The sequence below is a fragment of the Mustela lutreola genome, chromosome 6 (assembly GCF_030435805.1).
Source record: "Mustela lutreola isolate mMusLut2 chromosome 6, mMusLut2.pri, whole genome shotgun sequence".
Classification (NCBI taxonomy): Eukaryota; Metazoa; Chordata; class Mammalia; order Carnivora; family Mustelidae; genus Mustela; species Mustela lutreola.
In genome coordinates this window covers 102,741,241-102,763,943 of record NC_081295.1, presented here as the reverse complement: position 1 = coordinate 102,763,943, position 22,703 = coordinate 102,741,241, and the positions used below count along the sequence as shown (strand labels likewise).

The following is a 22,703-nucleotide window of genomic DNA, read 5'->3' as shown; positions in this document are numbered from 1 at the left end:
GGTCCATCCATATTGTTGTAAAAGGCAAGATATTCTTTTTATGGCTGTATAATATTCCATTGTATGTACATATATGTACATGCCACATTTTTTTCATCTATTCATTAATTGATGAACACTTGGGCTGTTTCCCTATATTGGGTGTTATAAATTATGCTGAAATAAACATAGGGTCTGTATATCTTTTTGTTTTACATTTTTGTTTTCTTTCTGCAAATACCTAGTAGTGGAATTTTAGATCATATTGTATTTCTCTTTTTAAATTTTTGAGGAAGCTTTTCACAGTGACTGTGCCAATTTCCACTCCCCACCTTTTTTTTTTTTTTTTTACTTCCTTGCCAATACTTTTAATTTCTTACCTTTTTGATTTTAGCCATTTTGACAGGTATGTGGTGATACCTCATTGTGGTTTTGATTTGCATTTCCTTGATGATGAGTGATGTTTAGCATCCTTTCATGTGTCAGCTGGCCATCTGGATGTCTTTGGAAAAATGTATGTTCAAGTCCTCTACCTATTTTAAAATCATATTTTTTTTTGGTGTTGAGTTGTTGAAGTTCTTCATATTTTTAAAGTATTAACCCCTTATTGGATATATCATTTGCAAGTATCTTCTCCCATTAAGTAGGTTGCCTTTTTGTTTTATTGATAATTCCTTTGCTGTGCAGAACCTTTTTATTTTGATGAAGTCCCAATAGTTTATTTTTGCTTTTTTGTCCTTTGCTTTAGCAGACATATCCAGAAAAATGTTGTGATGACAAGTGTCAGAGACATTATTGCCTGTGCTCTCCTAGAATTTTTCTGGTCTCAGGTTTCACATTTAGGTCTCTAATCCTTTGAGCTTATTTTTTGTGTATGGTGTTGAAAAGGATTCTAGTTTCGTTATTTTGCATGTTAATTATTTGGTTTCCCCATTTATTGAATAAACTCTCTTTTCCCCATTGTATATTCTTGCTTTCATTGTTATAGATAAATTGACCATATAAGAATGGGTTTATTTCTTGGCTCTCTATTTTGTGCCACTACCATACAGTTTTGAGTACTGTAGCTTTGTAGTATATCTTGAAATCTGGAAGTATGATATCTTCAGGTTTTTTCTTCTATCTCAGGATTTCTTTGGATCTTTGGGGTCTTTTGTGGTTTCATACAAATTTTAGCATTATTTCTTCTAGTTCTGAAAAAGTGTTGATGGTATTTTGATAAGGATTACATTGAATTACAGTTTTCAAAGTATAGATTTTTTTACTTCATTGGTTAAGTTTATACCTAGGTATTTCATTCTTTTTGGTCCAACTGTGTGATTCTTTTCTTAATTCTCTTTCTGTTACTTCATTATTAGTGCACAGAAATGCTACTTATTTCTGGGTATTAATTTTATATTCTACAACACTATTGAGTTCATGTACTACTACTAGTTTTTTTGCTGCATCTCCAAAATTTTAGATCATTGTGTTTTCATTTTCATTTGTTTTCAAGTTTTTTGATTTAACCTAGGAAATAAAAGACCTTTACTCTGACAACTATAAGACACTGATAAAATAAATTCATAATGACACAATGGAAAGATATTTTATAGTCAAGGACTAGAAGAATTAATGTTAAAATGCCCACATTACCCAAAGCAATCTACAGGTTCAGTAGAATTCCTTAAAATACCAAGAGCATTTGGGGCACAGGGTACCTTAGTTGGTTAAGCAATTAACTCTTGATTTTGATCTTGATCACTCAGATCATGATTTCAGGGTCCTGAGATGGAGCTCTGCATTAGGCTCCAAACTGAGCCTGAGCCTACTTAGGATTCTCTCTCTCTCTCTCTCTCTCTCTCTCTCTCATTCTACTCCTCTCCCTCCTGCTCATGCTTGCACTCCCCAAGCACAGCAAAATAAATAAATAAATGATATCTAAATAAATATATAAATATATTTATATATAAGTAATATATAAATATAAATATATATACACCAACAATATTTTTCACAGAACTGGAAAAACTTCACCTAAGTCTCAAAAATACTTTCTTTTTCTAATCCTAAAGGAAACCCTGATAAATGAGGATTGATCTTTCATAGAGATAAGGTTTTAATGTAGATATGTGTTTAACTGTTCGAAGATTTTTTTTTCCAGTAGATTTTGACAAAGGTGAAGCTAAAGAATTTGTTATATTTTAGGCTGAAATATATTTTCTTCCATTAATTTTAGTTTCATTTTCAGGGTGACCGTGGACTTCCTGGTTTTCCTGGGCTTCATGGAATGCCAGGATTAAAGGTTGAAAAAAAATCTAGTCTTTTAATATTCACTAATTTTGCATTTTATTTGAAATTAGAAGTCCTTTATGTTACAAATGTGTTATAAGTAAATGCTCAAATATGCAGTATAATAAAGTAAATGATTGGATTGCTACCATAGTTACATAAAGCTTTTTACAAATTTTCTTTAAAATTTCCAGTCACAAATTTTATGGTACTTAAACACTGACAAGTATGTTTTAATATATGGAAATTCTTTTAATTCTAAGCCCTGTACTTTAGGCCCTGTGAAAGTTCCAGCTATCCTTATTTTTCCTGTTTTTCTTCATAAAGCCTCAAATGTAGGGCTTTTGTAAATAAAATTTAAATTATTTTATTCCTATTTTATTTTATGTTGGCCATTAAACCTTGTTTATAATTGGTGTTTATTTCCTTTAAACTTAAAGAGACATTTTTGTATTTCTCTAAAAGTCAATTATTTTAATTCCAGTTACTGGACATACAGTGTTATATTAGTTTCAGGTGCACAATACAGTGATTCAGCAATTCTATACCTCATTACTTGGTTCTCATCAAAATTTTACTCTTAATTCCCTTCACCTATTTCATCCATCCCCCACCTCCCGTCTGATAGACTTTATTTTCAACGAATACCCTCAGTTAAAGTTCTTTTTTTTTTTCAACAAGAACATTTTTTACTTGAAGCATAATTCAGAATACATGGTTTGAAAAGGTGTATATAAAACATGAGAAATAGAATACACATGTTCTTCAGGTACACACAGAATTCCCTGGTTAAATCACATAAAAAGAGACATAACAAATACTGGAATTGAAATAAAGATTTTAAAAAATAAATAAAAATAAAATTCAGTGTTTGTATTTTCGCTTTTAGGGTGAAATGGGCCCCAAAGGAGATAAAGGATCAACTGGATTTTATGGCAAAAAGGGAAGTATGAGTTATAAAACAAAATATCCGTATGGAACTTTGAATGTCATGGAAGTAGAAAACTCATGTTTCAGTCCCAGCTCTCCATTATAGCAATTAGCTTTGTTTACCTTTCTCAGGAAATTTATTTAGAATAATGAAAATATAGAATAATACCTGGTATGTGGTATTCGATAAGAAAGCATCATGTTATTGATCATTCTGATTTTTTAAAGTATTTATAGAGAGAGATTCCTTGGGAGGAAGTGGGAGCTGCTTGACATCATGTCCATGGAGAATCACTGTTCTGGGCCTTCTAATTTCTTCACATTGTAGGAAGATTATACCTTCTCTGCCTTTTAATTTTGCCAAGATGTGGTTCTGTGTTTAGACATTTGTAATAATCCTGCATTCACCATTTTTTTTTTTTTTTAATGTCTTTGTGTCGGCTGGCCTGGTAAAATAATGTTTTGCCAGGAGTTGTAGAGCCAACACTAGCCGTCGTTTCATGAATTCTGTCACTACATAAAGATGTTGACTTACTTTTTAACAGAAGTTTGAGTTGGAATTTTTAAATCCTTGTTGTACTTCCTCTAGGGATGGTATCTGGGGCATTCCCAATCGTCCAGCTATCATCATAGGCTAGCCTACAAAACTCGCTAGCAAAACTAGGCTGTCCAAAAACTCTAGTAAAAGAATTGTTTACCTTTATACCAAGAAAGTTGAGAAACCATCAAGATCCACATGTGTGTGCCCAAGCCAACTTCAAAGAATTTGTGCTGTGAGACCTAAAGTCTTAGGAATTTGCCTAAAATGGAAAAACATGTCAACAGGGCCCATGGTGGTTCCATGTGTGCTAAATATGCCCATACCAAGGTCAAGCATGCTTTCTTTATTGAGCAGAAAATCACTGTGGAAGTGTCAAAGGCACAAACACAGATTCAGAAAGCTAAACAAACAAACAAAAAATGAAGCTCTTTTTGAGTAATAAAAACAAAAATTTAAATTATTGCATGGATTGTTTTCTAAGTGTTTGTTTTTAATATAGGGTGCAAAAGGTGAAAAAGGGAATGCTGGTTTTCCTGGCCTTCCTGGACGTGCTGTGAGTTTGACAGAAGAAGCTTTTGAGTATTTTACACTAAATAAAAATTATCTTGTACTGTCTTCTTTTAGAAAGAAAAAGTAGTACAAAAATGTATTATAATATCTGTATTTATTTTTTAGGGTGAACCGGGAAGACATGGAAAGGATGGATTAATGGGTAGTCCTGGTTACAAGGTATTTACATAAAAAACTCAAAAGATTTCTGTAACTTGTGAGTGAACATTAGAAAAATGTACTGATATATGACTTTTTTTTTTACACTATGACAATGGCATAAAATAATGAGCTGAAAGTTATTTTACTGTAATTTAAAAATGGTAGTGAAGTTCTTTTGAGTCTATTGAGAATTCTTAGGAGTTAGAAATAAAATCCCTGGATATCAGAAGTTTGAACTTCTTTGCTAAGTCATTCAAATGGATTTGTTTGGTGGGTTAGAAGAAGAGGTACCATGCTCTTATCTCCCAATAAGGGAGGTACATGGGTGGGAGGTAGGGGGACTTCATCCTTAACCTCAACAACTTCTTTATTAGTTGTGTGGTGGTATTAGTATGAGAGAATTAGAGCAAGAGGAACTGCAAGGTGCCTGTCATTCACACCCCTAAAAAACTCAAAAGGCACATGCCCTTATGATGATGGGTTTGCACCTCATATTCTTACTGAGAGAAACTTTTTTCACTAATAATCAAGTAGAAATGGACTTCCTCTGTTGTAGTTTGTTAAATAAATGGGTATCAATCCTATGAATATATTGTCAGTCTATCTGGAATGTGCCAGCAGCCCACGTAATTGTTCTGCTGTAAGTTTTTTGAATACCTAAGGAGAGGATTTGTGTAATCCATCAACCAGTGAGGTCACTTGGTCAAAATTTGATTTAGAGATGTCATCATGTTCCTAGGGATCACATTGAATGTGTAGGTCATTTGTGGTAGTGTGAATATTTTAACAATAAAAAATGTTCCAATCCATAAACCTAGGGATTTTCATTTATCTGAGTCTTCATTAATTTCTTTCATCAGTGTTTTTTAGTTTTTAGTGTTTAAGTCTTTCTCTTCCTTGGTTTAGTTTATTTCAAAGTATTTTATTATTTTGATGCTATTAGAAATATGTTTGCTTTCTTAATTTCTGTTTTGTATAGTTTGCTGTTAGAGTATAAAAATGCAACTGATTTTCATATGTTAATTTTATATCCTGCAACATTGCTGAATTTATTATTTTTGACAGTTTTTTGATGGAGTTCTTAGGTTTTTCCATATGTGAGATCATGTCATCTACAGAGACAATTTTACTTCTTTTACAATTTGGATGTTATTTATTTCTTTTTCTTACCTAATTTATCTGGCTAGTACTTCTAGTACTTTGTTGAAAAGAAGTGGCAAGACAGGGCATCTTTGTCTTGTTCTTGATCTGAAAGGAAAAGCTTTCAGTTTTCATCATTAAATATGTTCACTTTGGGTTTTTCATATATATCTATACACACACACGTGTGTGTATGATCTTTATTGTGTTGTGTTTAATCCCTTCTATACCTAGATTTTTAGAGTTTTAATCGTGAAATGACATTGAGTTTTGTTAATTTTTTATTTCTACATTTCTTGAGATGATCATATGATTTTTATCTTTTTTTCTGTTAATCTGGTATATCACATTGATTTGCATATACTGCTATCTTTGCATCCCAGGGATAAACCCCATTTGATTGTGGTGGATGATCCTTTCAATGTACTGTTAAATTCAGTTTGATACTATTTGTTCAGGACTTTTACATGTATGTTCATCAAGGATGTTGGCCTGTAGTTTTCTTTCCTTGTGGTGTTTTATTTGGCTCTAGTATCAGGCTAATATTAGCTTCATAAAATGATTTGGTGACTGTTCCCTTTTTTATTTTTTGGAAGATTTTAAGGATCCATATCAATTCTTTAAACGGTTAGTGGAATTTACCTGTGAATTCTGCCTGTCCTGGGACTTTCTTTATTCTAGGAAATTTTTGATTACTGATTCAGTGTCCTTACTTGTTATTGATCTGTTTAGGCTTTCTCTTTCATCTTAATTCAGTCTTGTTAGGTTTTACGTTTCTAGGAATTTATCCATTTCTTCTAGTTTGTCCAATTTGTTGGCATATAATTATTCAGAATGGTCCCTTGTGTTTTTGTTTTTTTTTTTTTCCGGTGGCATCAATTGTAATGTCTCTTCTTTTGTTTCTGATTTTATTAGAGTCTTACCTTTTTTCCTTAGTTAAGCTAAGGATTTGTCCATATTTTAGATCTTTAAAAAAAAATCCAAAATTTTTTAGATCAACTCTAGCTTTAATTATTTTTTCTTTTGTTTTTATATTCTGTATGTCATTTATTCTTGTTCTAATATTAATTATAGCCTTCCTCCACCTAATTTTGGGCTTAGTTTTTCTTTTCCTAATTTTTGCCCCCCTTTTTATTGAAAAATAAAAAAGATTTTTAAAAAATTTATTTGAGAGAGAGAGAGAGAGACAAAGAGAGCACACGTGAGGGGGGAGAGGCAGAGATAGAAGGAGAAGCAGTCTCACCACTGAGCAAGGAGCCCTACACAGAGCTTGATCCCAGGATCCTGGGATCATGACCTGAGCCCAATGCAGGTGCTTAACTGACTTTGCCACCCAGGCACTTCTAGTTTATTTCCCTTTTTGATATTAATCTGGGTAGCATGTTTGCATGGACATACCTAAATGTGTAAACCTTACTTTACTTTTTAACAACTTTATTCATAAATGAGCCACACATTATACAGTTTACCTATTTAATTTATTGTATACATAATTCAGTGGTTTTGAGTATATTTACATAGTTATTCAATAATCACTGATCAGATCTATGTTTGAAAATACTTTCTTGCCATCTTTGGGTTGCTTTCTCACTTACTGTATCTTTGATAAGAAAAGTTTTTAATCTAGATGAAGTCCAACTTCTTAAATTCTTTTGTGGTTCATGCCTTTTATGTCATATTTATGAATATTTACCTAACTTAAGGTTATAAGATTTTCTCTTGTCTTTTCTTCTAAAAGAGAAAAAAAGTCAATTTTTTCTAAATACTTAGATTTAGAACATAATATTTTCTAAAACTTTATCATCTTAGCCTATCAATTTAGGCCTATAATCATTTTTGATGATTTTAATTTCTATGTATGACATGAGGAAAAAGTCGATTGATTTTTTTCCATTAATACACCCAATTCTTTCAGCATCATTTATTAAGAAGACTATCATATCCCACCAAATTATATGAGCATTTTTGCTGAATAAGATTTCACCGATACATGTGAAACTATTTTTGGACTCTTGATTCTGTACCAGTAATCTATCTCCATCCTTTTGTAAACAATGCACTGTCTTGATTATCATAGCTGTAAAGTCTTGAAATCTGACAGTGTATCTAAATTTGTTTTTCATTTTAAAATTGTAATGAATATACTAAGTGTAGCAAATCCCATATAAGCATAAATGTCAGCTTGAAAAATTTTACAGAGAAGCCTCCCGAGTTTTATGAAGTAGACTTTTTAGTTGGTAACAATTTTAGATTTATAGGAAAGTTGCAGATACAGTATACAGAGTTCCTTTACACACTTTATCCAGTTTCTCCTGATGTTAACATATTACTATGGCACATTTGTCGAAACTAAGAAATCAGTAGCAATACACTGTTGTAAATTGAACTCCATACTGTATTTGGATTTTATTAGTTTATCAGGACTGTCCTTTTTCTGTTCTATGACCTAATTGAGGATACCACATAGCATTATTTTATTATGCCTCCTTAGTCTCTTGTAATCTATGATAATTTCATTCTTTTCTTGTTTTTCATGACTTTCACAGCTTTAAAGAGCTTTGGTTAGGTATTTTGTAGAATGTCACTTGGTGTGGGTTTTTCTGATGTTTTCCTCATGATTAGGCTGGAATTACAGGTTTGGGTTTTTTGTTTTTGTTTTTGTTTTTTCGTTTTTTTGTTTGCTTGTTTATTTGGTGGGGAGGGAAGGATAACACAAAGGTGAAGTGCCCATCTTATCATATCAGATTATATACTATCCATATAACTAATCACTGATTATATTAAATTTTATGATTTGGTTATGGTAATATTTGTCATGTTTCTTCACTGTGAAGTTACTGCTTTTTTCTTGGCACATTTGTTTTTGGAATTGAGTTACCAAGTTCAGCTTCTATTCAAGATGGGGCAGAAGGGCTGAGATTAAGCTTAAACTTTTAGACAGGAGAATATATACATATCTTTACATTTATTTGAGGAGAGTTATGGTTGTAACAATGAATCTTCCAATCCATAAATATGGTATAATGTTCCACTAATAGTTTTTCTTTATCTCAGCAATGTTTTGTAGTTTTCAGTGTACAGATCTTTTATGTCTTTTGTAAAATTCATACCCAAATATTATGTTTTTTAAAAATACTCTTGTGAAGATATTTTTGAAGATTTTTAAATTTTTTTTGCTAACCTGTGAAAATAGAACTAGTTTAGTTTGGGGCACCTGGGTGGCTCAGTGGGTTAAGCTTCTGTCTTTGGCTCAGGTCATGATCTCAGGGTCCTGGGATTGAGGTCTGAATCTGGCTCTCTGCTCAGCGGGAAGCCTGCTTCCCCCTCTCTCTCTGCCTGCCTCTCTGCCACTTGTGATCTCTCTTTTTCTGTCAAATAAATTTTAAAAAACCTAAAAAAAAAAAAAAAGAACTAGTTTGGTTTATCATATATCCTGCAATATTGCTAGACTCACTTATTGATTCCTGCAACTTTCTTTGTAAATTCCCTAGATTTTTCTGCATAGATCATATTATTTAGAGGTAAAGTCTGTTTTCTTCTTCTATACTAATCGATATGACTTAAATTTATTGTAATAATTTTATTGCACTGTACAGGCCCTCCAGTACAATCTCAAATAGAAGTAGTGACATTTTTTGCCTTGTTTCTAATCATAGGTAGTCTTTTACCAGTAACTGTTAGTTGAAATTCCTTCATTAAGTTGGGAAGTTCCTTTTTATTTGTAGTTTCTTGAGAGTTTTTCCCTTTAATTATGATTAGGTGTTGAATTTATAAAAAAATTTCAGCATTTCTTGATTTATATTGTTTTCCTCTTTTATTTAGTATGTTGTATAACATTGACTTTTTATACACTAATCATGATTACACTAATCATGCTTTATTCAGATAAATGCCAATTAGCCATTTATATTATTCTTTTATACTGCTAGATTCAATTGAAAATATTTTATTAAGGACTTTTGTTTCTGTGTTTACAAGAGATAATGGTCAGTAGTTCTCTCGTGATTTTTTGTGTGTGTGTGGCTTTTGTATCAAGGTAATACTAGCTTTTCTTTTCTGAAAGAGTTTGTGTAGATTGGTCTCATTTTTTCCTTGTTTGGTAGAATTTACCGGTGAAACCATTTGGACTTCAGTTTTGTAAGTGTAAGGAAAATTCTAATTACTATTTAAATTCTTTTACTACATTTTGGGCTCTTTAGTGTTTCTCTTTCTTCTTGAGTACATTTTGGTAATTTGTGCATTTGCAGGGATTTATTCATTTCATTTCATTTTCAGTTTGTTGGCATATTTTATTTATAACATTGCATTTTTCTTGTCCTTTTAAAATTATTTATTAATTTATTTTATTGTTTTAAAATTTAATTTCAGTGTAGTTAACATACAGTGTTATATTAATTTTAGGTATACAGTATAGTGATTCAACAATTCTATCCATTACTCATTGCTCACTGAATAATGTACATATGAATAGTGTACTCTTTAGTCCTCTTTACTTAGCTCACCCATCCCCCCCCATGCACCTCTCCTCTGGTAACCATCAGTTTGTTCTCTATTGTTAAGAGTCTGTTTCTTGGTTTGTCTCTCCCTTTTCTTTTTTTGTTTTTGTTTTTATTTTGTTTCTTAAATTTCACATATGAATGAAATCATGTAGTATTTGTCCTTTTCTGACGATTTCACTTAGCATTATACTCTCCGGCTCTATCCATGTTGTTGCAAATGGCAAGATTTCATTTTTTGGCTGAATAATAATCAGTTGTGTATATATATGCCACATCTTTATCCATTCATCTATTGATGGGCACTTGGGCTGCTTTCATAATTTAGCTATTGTAAATAGTGTTGCAATAAACAGAGGGGTGCATGTATCCCTTTGAATTAGTGTTTTTGTATTCTTGGGGTAAATACCTAGTAGTGAAATTATGGATCATACGATAGTTCCATTTCTAACTTATTGAGGAACCTCCATACTGTTTTCCACAGTGGCTGTCCCAGTTTGCACTCCCACCAAAAGTGCAAAAGTATTCCTTTTTATGCACTTCCTCTCCAACATTTGTTTCTTGTGTTTCATTATTTTAGCCACTCTGACAAGTGTGAGGAGATATCTAATTGTAGTTTTGATTTGCATTCCCTGATGATAAATGATGATGAGCATCTTTTCATGGGTATGTTGGCTATCTGTATGTCTTCTTTGGAAAATTTCTGTTCATGTCTTCTGCCCATATTTTAAGTTGGATTATTTGTTCTTTGGTTGTTGAGTTGTATAAATTCTTTATTTTGTATACTAATCTTTTATCAGAGATGTCATTTGCAAATACATTCTCCCATTCAGAAGGTTATCTTTTAGTTTTGTTGATTGTTTCCTTCGCTGTGCAGAAGCTTTTTAGTTTGATATGGTCCCAATCATTTATTTTTGCTTTTGTTTCCCTTGCTTCAGGAAACATATCTAGGTAAAAGTTGTCATGGCTAATGTGGGAGAAATTACTGCCTGTGCTCTCTTCTAGGATTTTTATAGTTTCCGGTCTCACAGTTAAGTTCTTAATCCATTTTGAATTTATCTTTGTGTTTGGTGTATGCCAGCAGTCCAGTTTTCTTTCTTTTTCATGTCCAGTTTTTCCAACACCATTTGTTGAAAAGATTGTCTTTTTCCCATTGGCTATTCTTTACTGTTTTGTCAAAGATTAATTGACCATATACATGTGGGTTTATTTCTGGGTTTTCTATTCTATTACATTGATCTCTTGCCTATTTTTATGCTGTATTCTTGTCTTTTTAATGTACCATTTTTAATGTTTTTCATTTTTGATTTTCTATATTACATAATAATCATTTATTATTGGTGGTTACAATTGAATTCATGCACCAGAGCATTTTTCCTTCTCTTCTCCATTATCATCTGGGCCTGATATTCTTTGTGTTGAAAAGCTTCTTGATAGCTTTTATTTCTTACATGGAAATTGGTTGGCTGAAGCAGTCTGTCTCTCACGGGGCCAATAATAGTATACTTCATTTTCTTAGAAAATCAGTCATTCCATCTACATTTTTCAAATAACTTATACAGAATTGTGCAAATTCCTTTCATTTTTTTAAAAAGACTTTATTTATTTATTTGATAGAGAGTGGGAGAGTAAGTGAAAGCACAAGTAGCGGGGGAGTTGCCTAGGGAGAGGGAGAAGCAGGCTCCCCACTGAGCGGGGAGCCGGATGCAGGGCTCCATCCCAGGATCCTGGGATCATGACCTGATCGAATGGCAGAGCTGAGCCACTCAGGTGCCAGTCCTTTTTTGTTTTTTTAAAAAAAGTTTTCTTGGTTTCAGTGATTATTCTCCCTTTGTTGTTTCTTAGACTATTTATGCTTTTGCTTTCTACTTTTTTTTTTTTTTCTTGATTATAAATGAGGTTCTGGCTTCTCTATTATGTTCTTTTTGTTTTTCCCCCAAAGATCCAATATTGTAAGTTAATTATTAACTTTATTTATTTTTTTTTCCATTTCTGGGTTTTGTTCTGTTTTTATTTTTGTACTATTTACTTCCTTTTTTCTCACATTTTTCTAGATTTTACAATTGGGAAGTGAATTCATTTATTTTCATTGCATTACTATTTATTTTTTAGTATTTAAATTATATATATTTTTAAATTTTTGCTTCAATTGTGTCACCTTGATTTTAATGTGCAATGTTTTCAAACTATTACTTTTCAGAAATTCTGTAATTTTTTATTATATTTTTCTTTTTCCTAGAAATTGTTTGAAAGTTTAAAAAAATTTAGGTTGAAAATCCTTTTATTTTGATTCTGTTGTCTTTCTCTGCTTGACTTATTTCGCTAAGCATGATACGCTCTAGTTCCATCCATGTTGTCGCAAATGGCAAGATTTCATTTCTTTTGATGGCTGCATAGTATTCCATTGTGTATATATCCCACATCTTCTTAATCCATTCATCTGTTGATGGACATCTAGGTTCTTTCCATAGTTTGGCTATTGTGGACATTGCTGCTATAAACATTCGGGTGCACGTGCCCCTTTGGATCACTACGTTTGTATCTTTAGGGTAAATACCCAATAGTGCAATTGCTGGGTCATAGGGCAGTTCTATTTTCAACATTCTGAGGAACCTCCATGCTGTTTTCCAGAGTGGCTGCACCAGCTTGCATTCCCACCAACAGGGTAGGAGGGTTCCCCTTTCTCCGCATCCTCGCCAGCATCTGTCATTTCCTGACTTGTTGATTTTAGCCATTCTGACTGGTATGAGGTGATATCTCATTGTGGTTTTGATTTGTATTTCCCTGATGCCGAGTGATATGGAGCACTTTTTCATGTGTCTGTTGGCCATCTGGATGTCTTCTTTGCAGAAATGTCTGTTCATGTCCTCTGCCCATTTCTTGATTGGATTATTTGTTCTTTGGGTGTTGAGTTTGCTAAGTTCTTTATAGATTCTGGACACTAGTCCTTTATCTGATATGTTGTTTGCAAATATCTTCTCCCATTCTGTCAGTTGTCTTTTGATTTTGTTAACTGTTTCCTTTGCTGTGCAAAAGCTTTTGATCTTGATGAAATCCCAATAGTTCATTTTTTCCCTTGCTTCCCTTGCCTTTTGCGTTGTTCCTAGGAAGATGTTGCTGCGGCAGAGGTCGAAGAGGTTGTTACCTGTGTTCTCCTCAAGGATTTTGATGGATTCCTTTCGCACATTGAGGTCCTTCATCCATTTTGAGTCTATTTTTGTGTGTGGTGTAAGGAAATGGTCCAATTTCATTTTTCTGCATGTGGCTGTCCAATTTTCCCAGCACCATTTATTGAAGAGGCTGCCTTTTTTCCATTGGACATTCTTTCCTGCTTTGTCGAAGATTAGTTGACCATAGAGTTCAGGGTCTATTTCTGGGCTCTCTGTTCTGTTCCATTGATCTATGTGTCTGTTTTTGTGCCAGTACCATGCTGTCTTGATGATGACAGCTTTGTAATAGAGCTTGAAGTCCGGAATTGTGATGCCACCAACGTTGGCTTTCTTTTTCAATATCCCTTTGGCTATTCGAGGTCTTTTCTGGTTCCATATAAATTTTAGCATTATTTGTTCCATTTCTTTGAAAAAGATGGATGGTACTTTGATAGGAATTGCATTAAATGTGTAGATTGCTTTAGGTAGCATAGACATTTTCACAATATTTATTCTTCCAATCCAGGAGCATGGAACATTTTTCCATTTCTTTGTGTCTTCCTCAATTTCTTTCATGAGTATTTTATAGTTTTCTGAGTATAGATTCTGTGTCTCTTTGGTTAGGTTTATTCCTAGGTATCTTATGGTTTTGGATGCAATTGTAAATGGGATTGACTCCTTAATATCTCTTTCTTCTGTCTTGCTGTTGGTGTAGAGAAATGCAACTGATTTCTGTGCATTGATTTTATATCCTGACACTTTACTGAATTCCTGTATAAGTTCTAGCAGTTTTGGAGTGGAGTCTTTTGGGTTTTCCACATATAGTATCATATCATCTGCGAAGAGTGATAATTTGACTTCTTCTTTGCCGATTTGGATGCCTTTAATTTCCTTTTGTTGTCTGATTGCTGAGGCTAGGACCTCTAGTACGATGTTGAATAGCAGTGGTGATAATGGACATTCCTGCCGTGTTCCTGACCTTAGCGGAAAAGCTTTCAGTTTTTCTCCATTGAGAATGATATTTGCGGTGGGTTTTTCATAGATGGCTTTGATGATATTGAGGTATGTGCCCTCTATCCCTACACTTTGAAGAGTTTTGATCAGGAAGGGATGCTGTACTTTATCAAATGCTTTTTCAGCATCTATTGAGAGTATCATATGGTTCTTGTTCTTTCTTTTATTGATGTGTTGTATCACATTGACTGATTTGCGGATGTTGAACCAACCTTGCAGCCCTGGAATAAATCCCACTTGGTCGTGGTGAATAATCTTTTTAATGTACTGTTGAATCCTATTGGCTAGTATTTTCTTGAGTATTTTCGCATCTGTGTTCATCAAGGATATTGGTCTATAGCTCTCTTTTTTGGTGGGATCCTTGTCTGGTTTTGGGATCAAGGTGATGCTGGCCTCATAAAATGAGTTTGGAAGTTTTCCTTCCATTTCTATTTTTTGGAACAGTTTCAGGAGAATAGGAATTAGTTCTTCTTTAAATGTTTGGTAGAATTCCCCCGGGAAGCCGTCTGGCCCTGGGCTTTTGTTTGTTTGGAGATTTTTAATGACTGTTTCAATCTCCTTACTGGTTATGGGTCTGTTCAGGCTTTCTATTTCTTCCTGGTTCAGTTGTGGTAGTTTATATGTTTCTAGGAATGCATCCATTTCTTCCAGATTGTCAAATTTATTGCCGTAGTGTTGCTCATAGTATGTTCTTATAATAGTTTGTATTTCTTTGGTGTTAGTTGTGATCTCTCCTCTTTCATTCATGATTTTATTTATTTGGGTCCTTTCTATTTTCTTTTTGATAAGTCGAGCCAGGGGCTTATCAATTTTATTAATTCTTTCAAAGAACCAGCTCCTACTTTCATTGATTTGTTCTATTGTTTTTTTGGTTTCTATTTCATTGATTTCTGCTCTGATCTTTATGATTTCTCTTCTCCTGCTGGGCTTAGGGTTTCTTTCTTGTTCTTTCTCCAGTTCCTTTAGGTTTAGGGTTAGGTTGTGTACCTGAGACCTTTCTTGTTTCTTGAGAAAGGCTTGTACTGCTATATATTTTCCTCTCAGGACTGCCTTTGTTGTGTCCCACAGATTTTGAACCGTTGTATTTTCATTATCATTTGTTTCCATGACTTTTTTCAATTCTTCTTTAATTTCCCGGTTGACCCATTCATTCTTTAGAAGGATGCTGTTTAGTCTCCATGTATTTGGGTTCTTTTCAAACTTCCTTTTGTGGTTGAGTTCTAGCTTTAGAGCATTGTGGTCTGAAAATATGCAGGGAATGATCCCAATCTTTTGATACCGGTTGAGTCCTGATTTAGGACCGAGGATGTGATTCTCTTGTCAATTTCTGGCTTTATTATACTGTATCAGAAAATATTATTTGTATAATTTATTATTTATTTATTTATTTTTAATTTTAATTAACATATAATGTATTGTTTGCCCCAAGGGTACAGGTGTGTGAATTGTCAGGGTTACACATTTCACAACACTCACCATAGCACATATCTTCTATGTCCATTACCCAGCCACCCTATCCCTCCTCCTCACCTCCCCCCCCCCCCCCCCGGCAACTCTCCATTTGTTTCCTGAAATTAAGAGTCTTTTATGGTTTGTCTCCCACCTGATCCCATCTTGTTTCATTTCTTAATGGGATTTGTTGAAATTCTTTCTTATACTTATTATATGTTCAACTGTTTCCTGTCATATAAGAAGGTAAATTTCTATTTTGAGAATGTGAAACTCAGTATACATTTGTAAAATTTTCTTATTGAATGTCTTCTTTAAATATTCTATATACTTAATTTTTGTTTTGTTTTACCTATCTTGTGAACTCTAGTCATTTTCATCTATGCTTCTTCTATCCTCTGTTTCATGAATGTGGTTTTAATTTATTGCATGGATATTCATAACTATTACATCTTCATTTTGAATTGTGGCTTTTGACATTATCAACTATCACTTTTTTGTCTTCCCTAATAATTTTTAGTTGGAAGTTTGCTTTGCCTTATTTAGAAGAATTGCATTTCTTCATTTTGATTATTCTTATTTGCTTGCTAAACCTTTGCACATTTTTCTGTTGTTTGCTTTTTCAATAATTTTTAGTTGTTTCTTTTATCTGAGGCATAGAGTTGGTTTTTGCTTTTAAAAGCAATCTGAATTTTTTTCCTTTTAAGAGATTGAGTCTGTTTTTATTCACTAATAGGTTTGGTCTTACATTTATCATAATGCTTATGTTATAATTTTGTTATATTACTATGTACATTATGTTCTATTTACTATGCTTTTTTATTTTTTTTTCCTCATTGTGGTCAGTTTTTAATGTCTTTCTACTTTTTCTTTCTTTAGGACTTAGGAAAGTTTATGTTTTTCCAGTACTCTTTTTCCTTCCAGTTTTATTGAAATAATTGACATACAGCCCTGTATAAATTTAAGTTGTACATTGTAATGATTTGACCTACTTTTATTGTGAAATGATTACCACAAAAACTCTAGTTAACATCCATCATCTCATATAGGTCCAAAATTTTTTTTCTTGTTATGAGAACTCAGATCTCTAGTCTCTCAGCAACTTTCAAATACACAGTACAGCAGTGTTAACTACTAATGGTCTTTATACAAATACCTCTAGTAGTCTGTACAAATACAGTTTAGAATTCTTTTAGCAACCCTTTGCCTCCCTTAGACATATGCTTTGCATTGCAGCTTCAAATGATACTTTATCATTTCTGTGTCAGTTAATGAATTTATTCTATTTCCTTTCCTTCCTCCTTTTCTTCTTGTTTGTTTAATGCTATTACTTCTACTTGGTCAGATTATGTAATATTTATAAACTATTTTCTACACTTTCTCCACCTTTGTTTCAAATTTGCAGTTAAGTATGGTGTTTCTCATCAGCCCCTTTAACCAATAATTCCTAGCCATCATTTTGGTTTATGAAACTTCTTCTATTGTGTATTGCTTAGGAAGTGTTTTTGAATACAGTATTCTCTGAATTCTTGTGTTTTAGCATGTTTTCTTTGTTCTTGCTACTTGAATGACAATTTGGCTGTCACTGTCTTGTTGCTGTCATTATAGCATTAAGACTTCTTGTCTTATCACTGTTTTTCTTTGAATTTCTTTGAGATGTTGCTGTAGGGCTCTCATATGTGCTGCTGATGTCAACCTGATTGTCTTTCCTTTGTAAGTGGCTTTTTCTTTTTGTATGGAAGCCTGGAGAGTTAAAGCAGAACAAAACAAAAACCTTTCTGTGGGAAGTCTAAGAGCATAACTTATGTCTCAGATTTAAGAATTCCACTTATCCCAGAATCCTTTGAATAAGTAGATTCAAGGCTTATTGTAATTCTGGAGTATTATCTTGGATTATAGTTTTTAAAATAAATATATATTTTAAAAATTTTTATTGATTTATTTTAGAGAAAGAAAAAACATGAGTGGAACGGGCAGAAGGAGAGGGAGAGAGAATTTCCATGCTGAGCACAATGCCTGATTCTGGACTTGATCTCATAACCCTGAGATCACTGAGCCGAAATCAAGAGCTGGCTGCTTAACTGACTGAGCCACTCAGGCGCCCCTTGGAATATAGTTATAAATAGGAGCACTGAGTGTGGCACATAAACAATGAATGTTGGAACACTGAAAAAAAAATACAATTAAATAAAAATAAATAAATAAATAAGAAGTTCTGTTACGTTGTTTGAATTTATATCTGAGAACTCTAATTTTAGATCTGTTGCAACTTCTTTGACTGTCTTCTACCACTTCTCTGATCCTTTTTATCTTTTTAAAAATGTCATTTTTATTGGCTATGTTTAGTTTTTTTCCTCGGTAGCTTTAAAAATTTAAAGTTAAATATTTTCTCCCTTAGTTTCTAGTAATTTAATTGTAATATCTGAGATTATTTTGTATTTTCAGTTTATTTCCTGGATTCTTATTTTTATATCATCCTTGTTTACATCTAAAACTGCTTGTTTAATATTAATCCAGGTTATGACATTTTTTGCAGGTTTTTTTTTTTTTTTCCTGCTTCATGTTTGTTTTTGTGTGAGGGAAATTTACTGAAATGTTTGGATTTTCATTTTATGTTTTTCATTTAGTAGTTTTGTTTGGATATTGTCTGCAAATTTTCTCAATTTGAAATGTTTTGTATGTATTTAGACCTCTACTAATAGGAGTATAAAAGTTGGAGTGGCTTACTAGGCTTCTAATTTCTTGAGCATCTCCTTTTAATGTATAGTGAAGTTTGATGTTTATTTTAATGGAATTATTTATTGGGATGGGTTAACTATGTCTTCTGTTCAGAGGTGGGGAAGTGAGAAGTACAGTGTGTGCATATATAATTTCTGTGACACATTTAAGAGTAGATGTCCAGCAAGTAGTTAAATCCTGATAAGGAGCTCTGTCTCATTTAGAGAGAAGGAGTGGGAGAGGAATGGGAGAGTGAACAGAACTGGAAAGGATTATCTTACATTGTAGGAGGGATACCTATTTTTGTTAAAAGCAAAAGTCAGGGGAGAGGGGCACCTGGGTGGCTCAGACCTTTAAGCGTCTGCCTCGGGCTTAAATCAGGATCCCAGGGTCCTTTAAGGTACAGAGCCTGCTTCTCCCTCTGCCTGCCGCTCCCCTTGCTTGTGCTGTCATGGACATGATCTCTCTCTCTCTGCCAAATAAATAAAATCTTTGAAGACAGAGAGAAAGGTTAAAAAAAAAAAAAAAGTGGGTGGATGAAAATTCAGGTGAGTGTGTTGGTTTGGTGACAAGATGGTTGACTTCCGTTCTCTCTTATGAAGTTGTTACCAGTTGAGAGACAGGAAAGAGACAAGGAAGAGGTAGTTTTTGTTGATTGGAGCACCTCTTATTTAGCTGTGTGGAAAATGTGGCCCAGAGGAGATTAAGGAAATAGAGAAGATGCGTTGATGTCTCACTGAAGCTGAAAGTTACAGCCTGGATGACTGTAATACTGTAGTATGATAGTACTTCCCCCTCCTGAGGCTATACTTCAAAGCCTAAGTGTGGGTCCGAGGAAGCTTTCAGTTTGATTTACTGAATATTGAGGTTTGCCTAGGCAAGTGTGGCAGATAACAGTGAGGTAGAGGGATAAGAATTCCAGTTAGCAGTTAAAATACTGTAAAATGGTGTTTAAACTGGGTGTGTGAGAAGTGAACACAGGACAGGACACATGATAGCAAGAGACATAATTTATTGGATACTTACTACAGGCCTGGCTCTTTTCCCAGCGCTTTATATGCATTCTCACATTAAATCTCGTAAGTCACTGAACTATAAGTAAAAAAAAAAAAAAATTATCCTTTTACAGATGAAGAACCTAAGGAATGGAGAAAATTAATAGCTTGTCCAAGATCACATAGACATAATTTAATAACCAATGAAAATTTCTTTCACCAAATTGTTGAAAAATCAGGTTACACCCAAATAATCTTTCTCAATTATAGAACATGATGATGAAACTATTGACTCTACTGTTTTTATGACATTTTAAAATATTAAAATATTAACTGTATTTTTTACTCATTTAACAATAAAATAATCTCCTCAAAATTAAATTATGTTTTAATGGTCACCCTCCTGACTTTGAGGGTTGCTATGGCCACAAATTAAATTACTCTTCGTTCTTTAATTTCTTGCGGGTAAGTACCAGAGACCATAGCATGAAAGGAAATACACATGCAATGCAAGTTTTACATGTCTGTTTTTGGTTAAATTTCCTTCTTAAAAATAGCTGCTTTTTGTGGAGTAAATCATCTTTGACATTAGCTGTAGAAACTGGATTTAGAAATAATGTTTAGCGTACCATTTTTTTCAATTCTTTTATATCAAAAAAGAAATTAATAATAGGGTAGCAAAATGATAAATTAGAGCCGGGGGCATGCTGTGTGCCTTTATCTACCAGCCAAACAAATATATATGCACCAGGTTCTCCAGACCATGAAAGCAATCAAATAATCAGATTAGGTTCTGATCATAATACTGAATTTCACAGGTTGTGTATTGCATTTAATTATTTTATGGAAAATGACCCCAAAAAAACCATTCTTCATTTCCCTGTGAAACATTATTCAGGCTATCAAGAGGACACTTTGAGGTAGAATCTTTTCATAACCAGTGTGCATAATTTTACAACAGCAAATGCTGTCGCCTCATCTGTCAGTGTTTTTCACCATTTCCTCTATCCCCTTGAAATTAAACATTTAAGAATAAACAACCCATTCCTCCTTCCTTGATATGTTTTAGTGTTTAATGAAGAAGGGGACATATAACCTTATATATAGTTTTACATTCTGTTCAGCGTTACTGTAAGTATTCTAGGTAATGAAAAAAAAAAAAACAAAGCAAAAAAGATATTTCTTGCCTTTAAAGAATGTGCGTGTCAGGAAAATAGCACCTATATTAACAAGATACCTGTTGAATAGCTTGACCATCCTAAAACTCGGTGCCAAGTGTGAAGCTAAATATACAGTGTCGGGCGCCTGGGTGGCTCAGTGGGTTAAGCCGCTGCCTTTGGCTCAGGTCATGATCTCAGGGTACTGGGATCGAGTCCCGTATCGGGCTCTCTGCTCAGCAGGGAGCCTGCTTCCTCCTCTCTCTCTCTGCCTGCCTCTCTGCCTACTTGTGATCTCTCTCTGTCAAATAAATAAATAAAATCTTAAAATAAATAAATAAATAAATAAATAAATAAACAGTGTCATTGTAGAGAGGTGTTGGTAAGAACAGAAAGGATGTGTAAGCATCTGGATATCTGGGCTAGAGCAGTGGTCCCAAAGTCTACTGTATCAGCACTTTTCAGGAACCCATTGGAAATGCTAATTCCTAGCATCTGCCCCATACCTGTTGGATCAGAAACTCTGGAGTGGAGTCCACAATTTTCAGTCTAACAAATTCTCCCAAAGATTCTGATGCAGCTAGTATAAGAACTACTGCTGTAGATGATAAAGACTAGATATTTTATTCATATTATTATGTATCATCATGTCCATAAAGTAGGAATAAAAATAAATCCTCAAATAATTTGGGGACTTTGTTATTGATAAACCTTGATGATGATTAGTTGCATTTTAAAAAACATCCTGCTAATTAGAAAAAAATAAGATTGGGTCATCAGAGAAGTAAATGGAGAAATTTTTACCAGGCAGAATAGTTAGGTAATCCCAGATTTATTGGGATAAATAAATACTATTTATTTATAGTAAATAGCATTTACTATACTATTTGATGATTGCCCTCCTCCCTTTATATATATATAAGAGCTAAACTGCAGATTTGCTTGCAAGTCACATATGACAGTACCCGGAGGTATGGGAAGGTCAGTGACCTGAGGACTTACAGATATGCCATGGTCCTCAGATCGTCAGAATCAGCTGGACAGCTGTTAAAGCCAAATGCTGGGCTCCACCATTTGGTGTGTCTGATTCATTAGGTCTGCAGGAAAGCCTGAAATTTTGCCCTTTGAAGTTCCCACATGAACTGAAGCTGAGCTGGCTGACGTGGGGGCTGTCCAAGAGCACCAATGGCTTGGGTGAATCCTCCTGAATGTTAACATGAATGTTAAGTTTAGGTATAGTCATTGCAGTGTTTCCCTGTTGTGTTAGGTCCTGACACATCCCTTCAATTTTTCAGACTTTTTGACCTAGAGCTTTTAGACTTAGTGAATCCTACATATATCTTTGTTTCTCTTTGGTGTTTTCATAAGCTTTTCTGTAGAACCATTGGGCCAGCAGCACCTCCCAGTTTGGTTAACTTACAGGAAAACATTGTGCTTTGCTCCCTCTGTTGTCCGCTGTCAGCTTGTCAGCAAGTGTTTGTAAATAAAATTGGACCAGATGAACTATTTGGCTTGAGTTGGTATTTCACTGTCCTTATGAAATGCAAGAATTCATGAAAGTGGGAGAATCTGTGTTTCCATAATGTGATATGGTTGAATTTTTTTTCCCAAGTGTTGATTATGTTAGCCAGGTTTTATTGGCTCTTCCTTCTGTGATTCCTTTTCTACAATTTTGGGAAATTCATTGGAATATGAAACTGTGGAAAACCACGTTGGCATGTGCATCAGTACGTGTATTCTGAGACTCTTTCACCCTTAGACTGATTTCAACCCAGGCATTTGAAGTATTTACAAGAAAAATGATTTTTGCTTTGCTTTCTTTATCTCAAGTAGAATGAAGTGTTTTCTCTGGTATGAAACAAAATGTGGCATCATTGCAGAGAACATGGTTATGATGCAACACTTTGCTGAATAGAAAACAAAATCATGGCTCCTGATGACTAGAAGGCTTCAAAAAGCATAGAGGGTGTGTCTGTGTGTTTAAGAGGCTTCTTTCCACCCCTGCCCTTTATGACACTGCCTCTGGTAGTTTAAAGCTGTACTGACCTGTCAATATTACACATTTTAGGAATAAACTCCACTAATATTTATTGTAAAGTGGTATCAGATACTGTTATATACACTGGCAATTTGGGGAAAGTTTTGAGGATGCG

General features: G+C 33.8%; 1 protein-coding gene across 4 annotated transcripts in view; it reads left to right on the top strand.

The window, feature by feature from the left end:
• The window catches only part of COL21A1 (collagen type XXI alpha 1 chain), a 181,860-nt gene that overhangs the window by 117,332 nt on the left and 41,825 nt on the right, over window positions 1–22,703 (top strand). For all 4 annotated transcript variants that reach the window (XM_059178294.1, XM_059178292.1, XM_059178293.1 and 1 more), the window contains 4 exons: window positions 2,210–2,263; window positions 3,140–3,195; window positions 4,223–4,274; window positions 4,397–4,450. In XM_059178294.1, coding sequence (XP_059034277.1) covers window positions 2,210–2,263; window positions 3,140–3,195; window positions 4,223–4,274; window positions 4,397–4,450 — 216 coding nt within the window. The remainder of the gene's footprint in view (window positions 1–2,209; window positions 2,264–3,139; window positions 3,196–4,222; window positions 4,275–4,396; window positions 4,451–22,703) is intronic.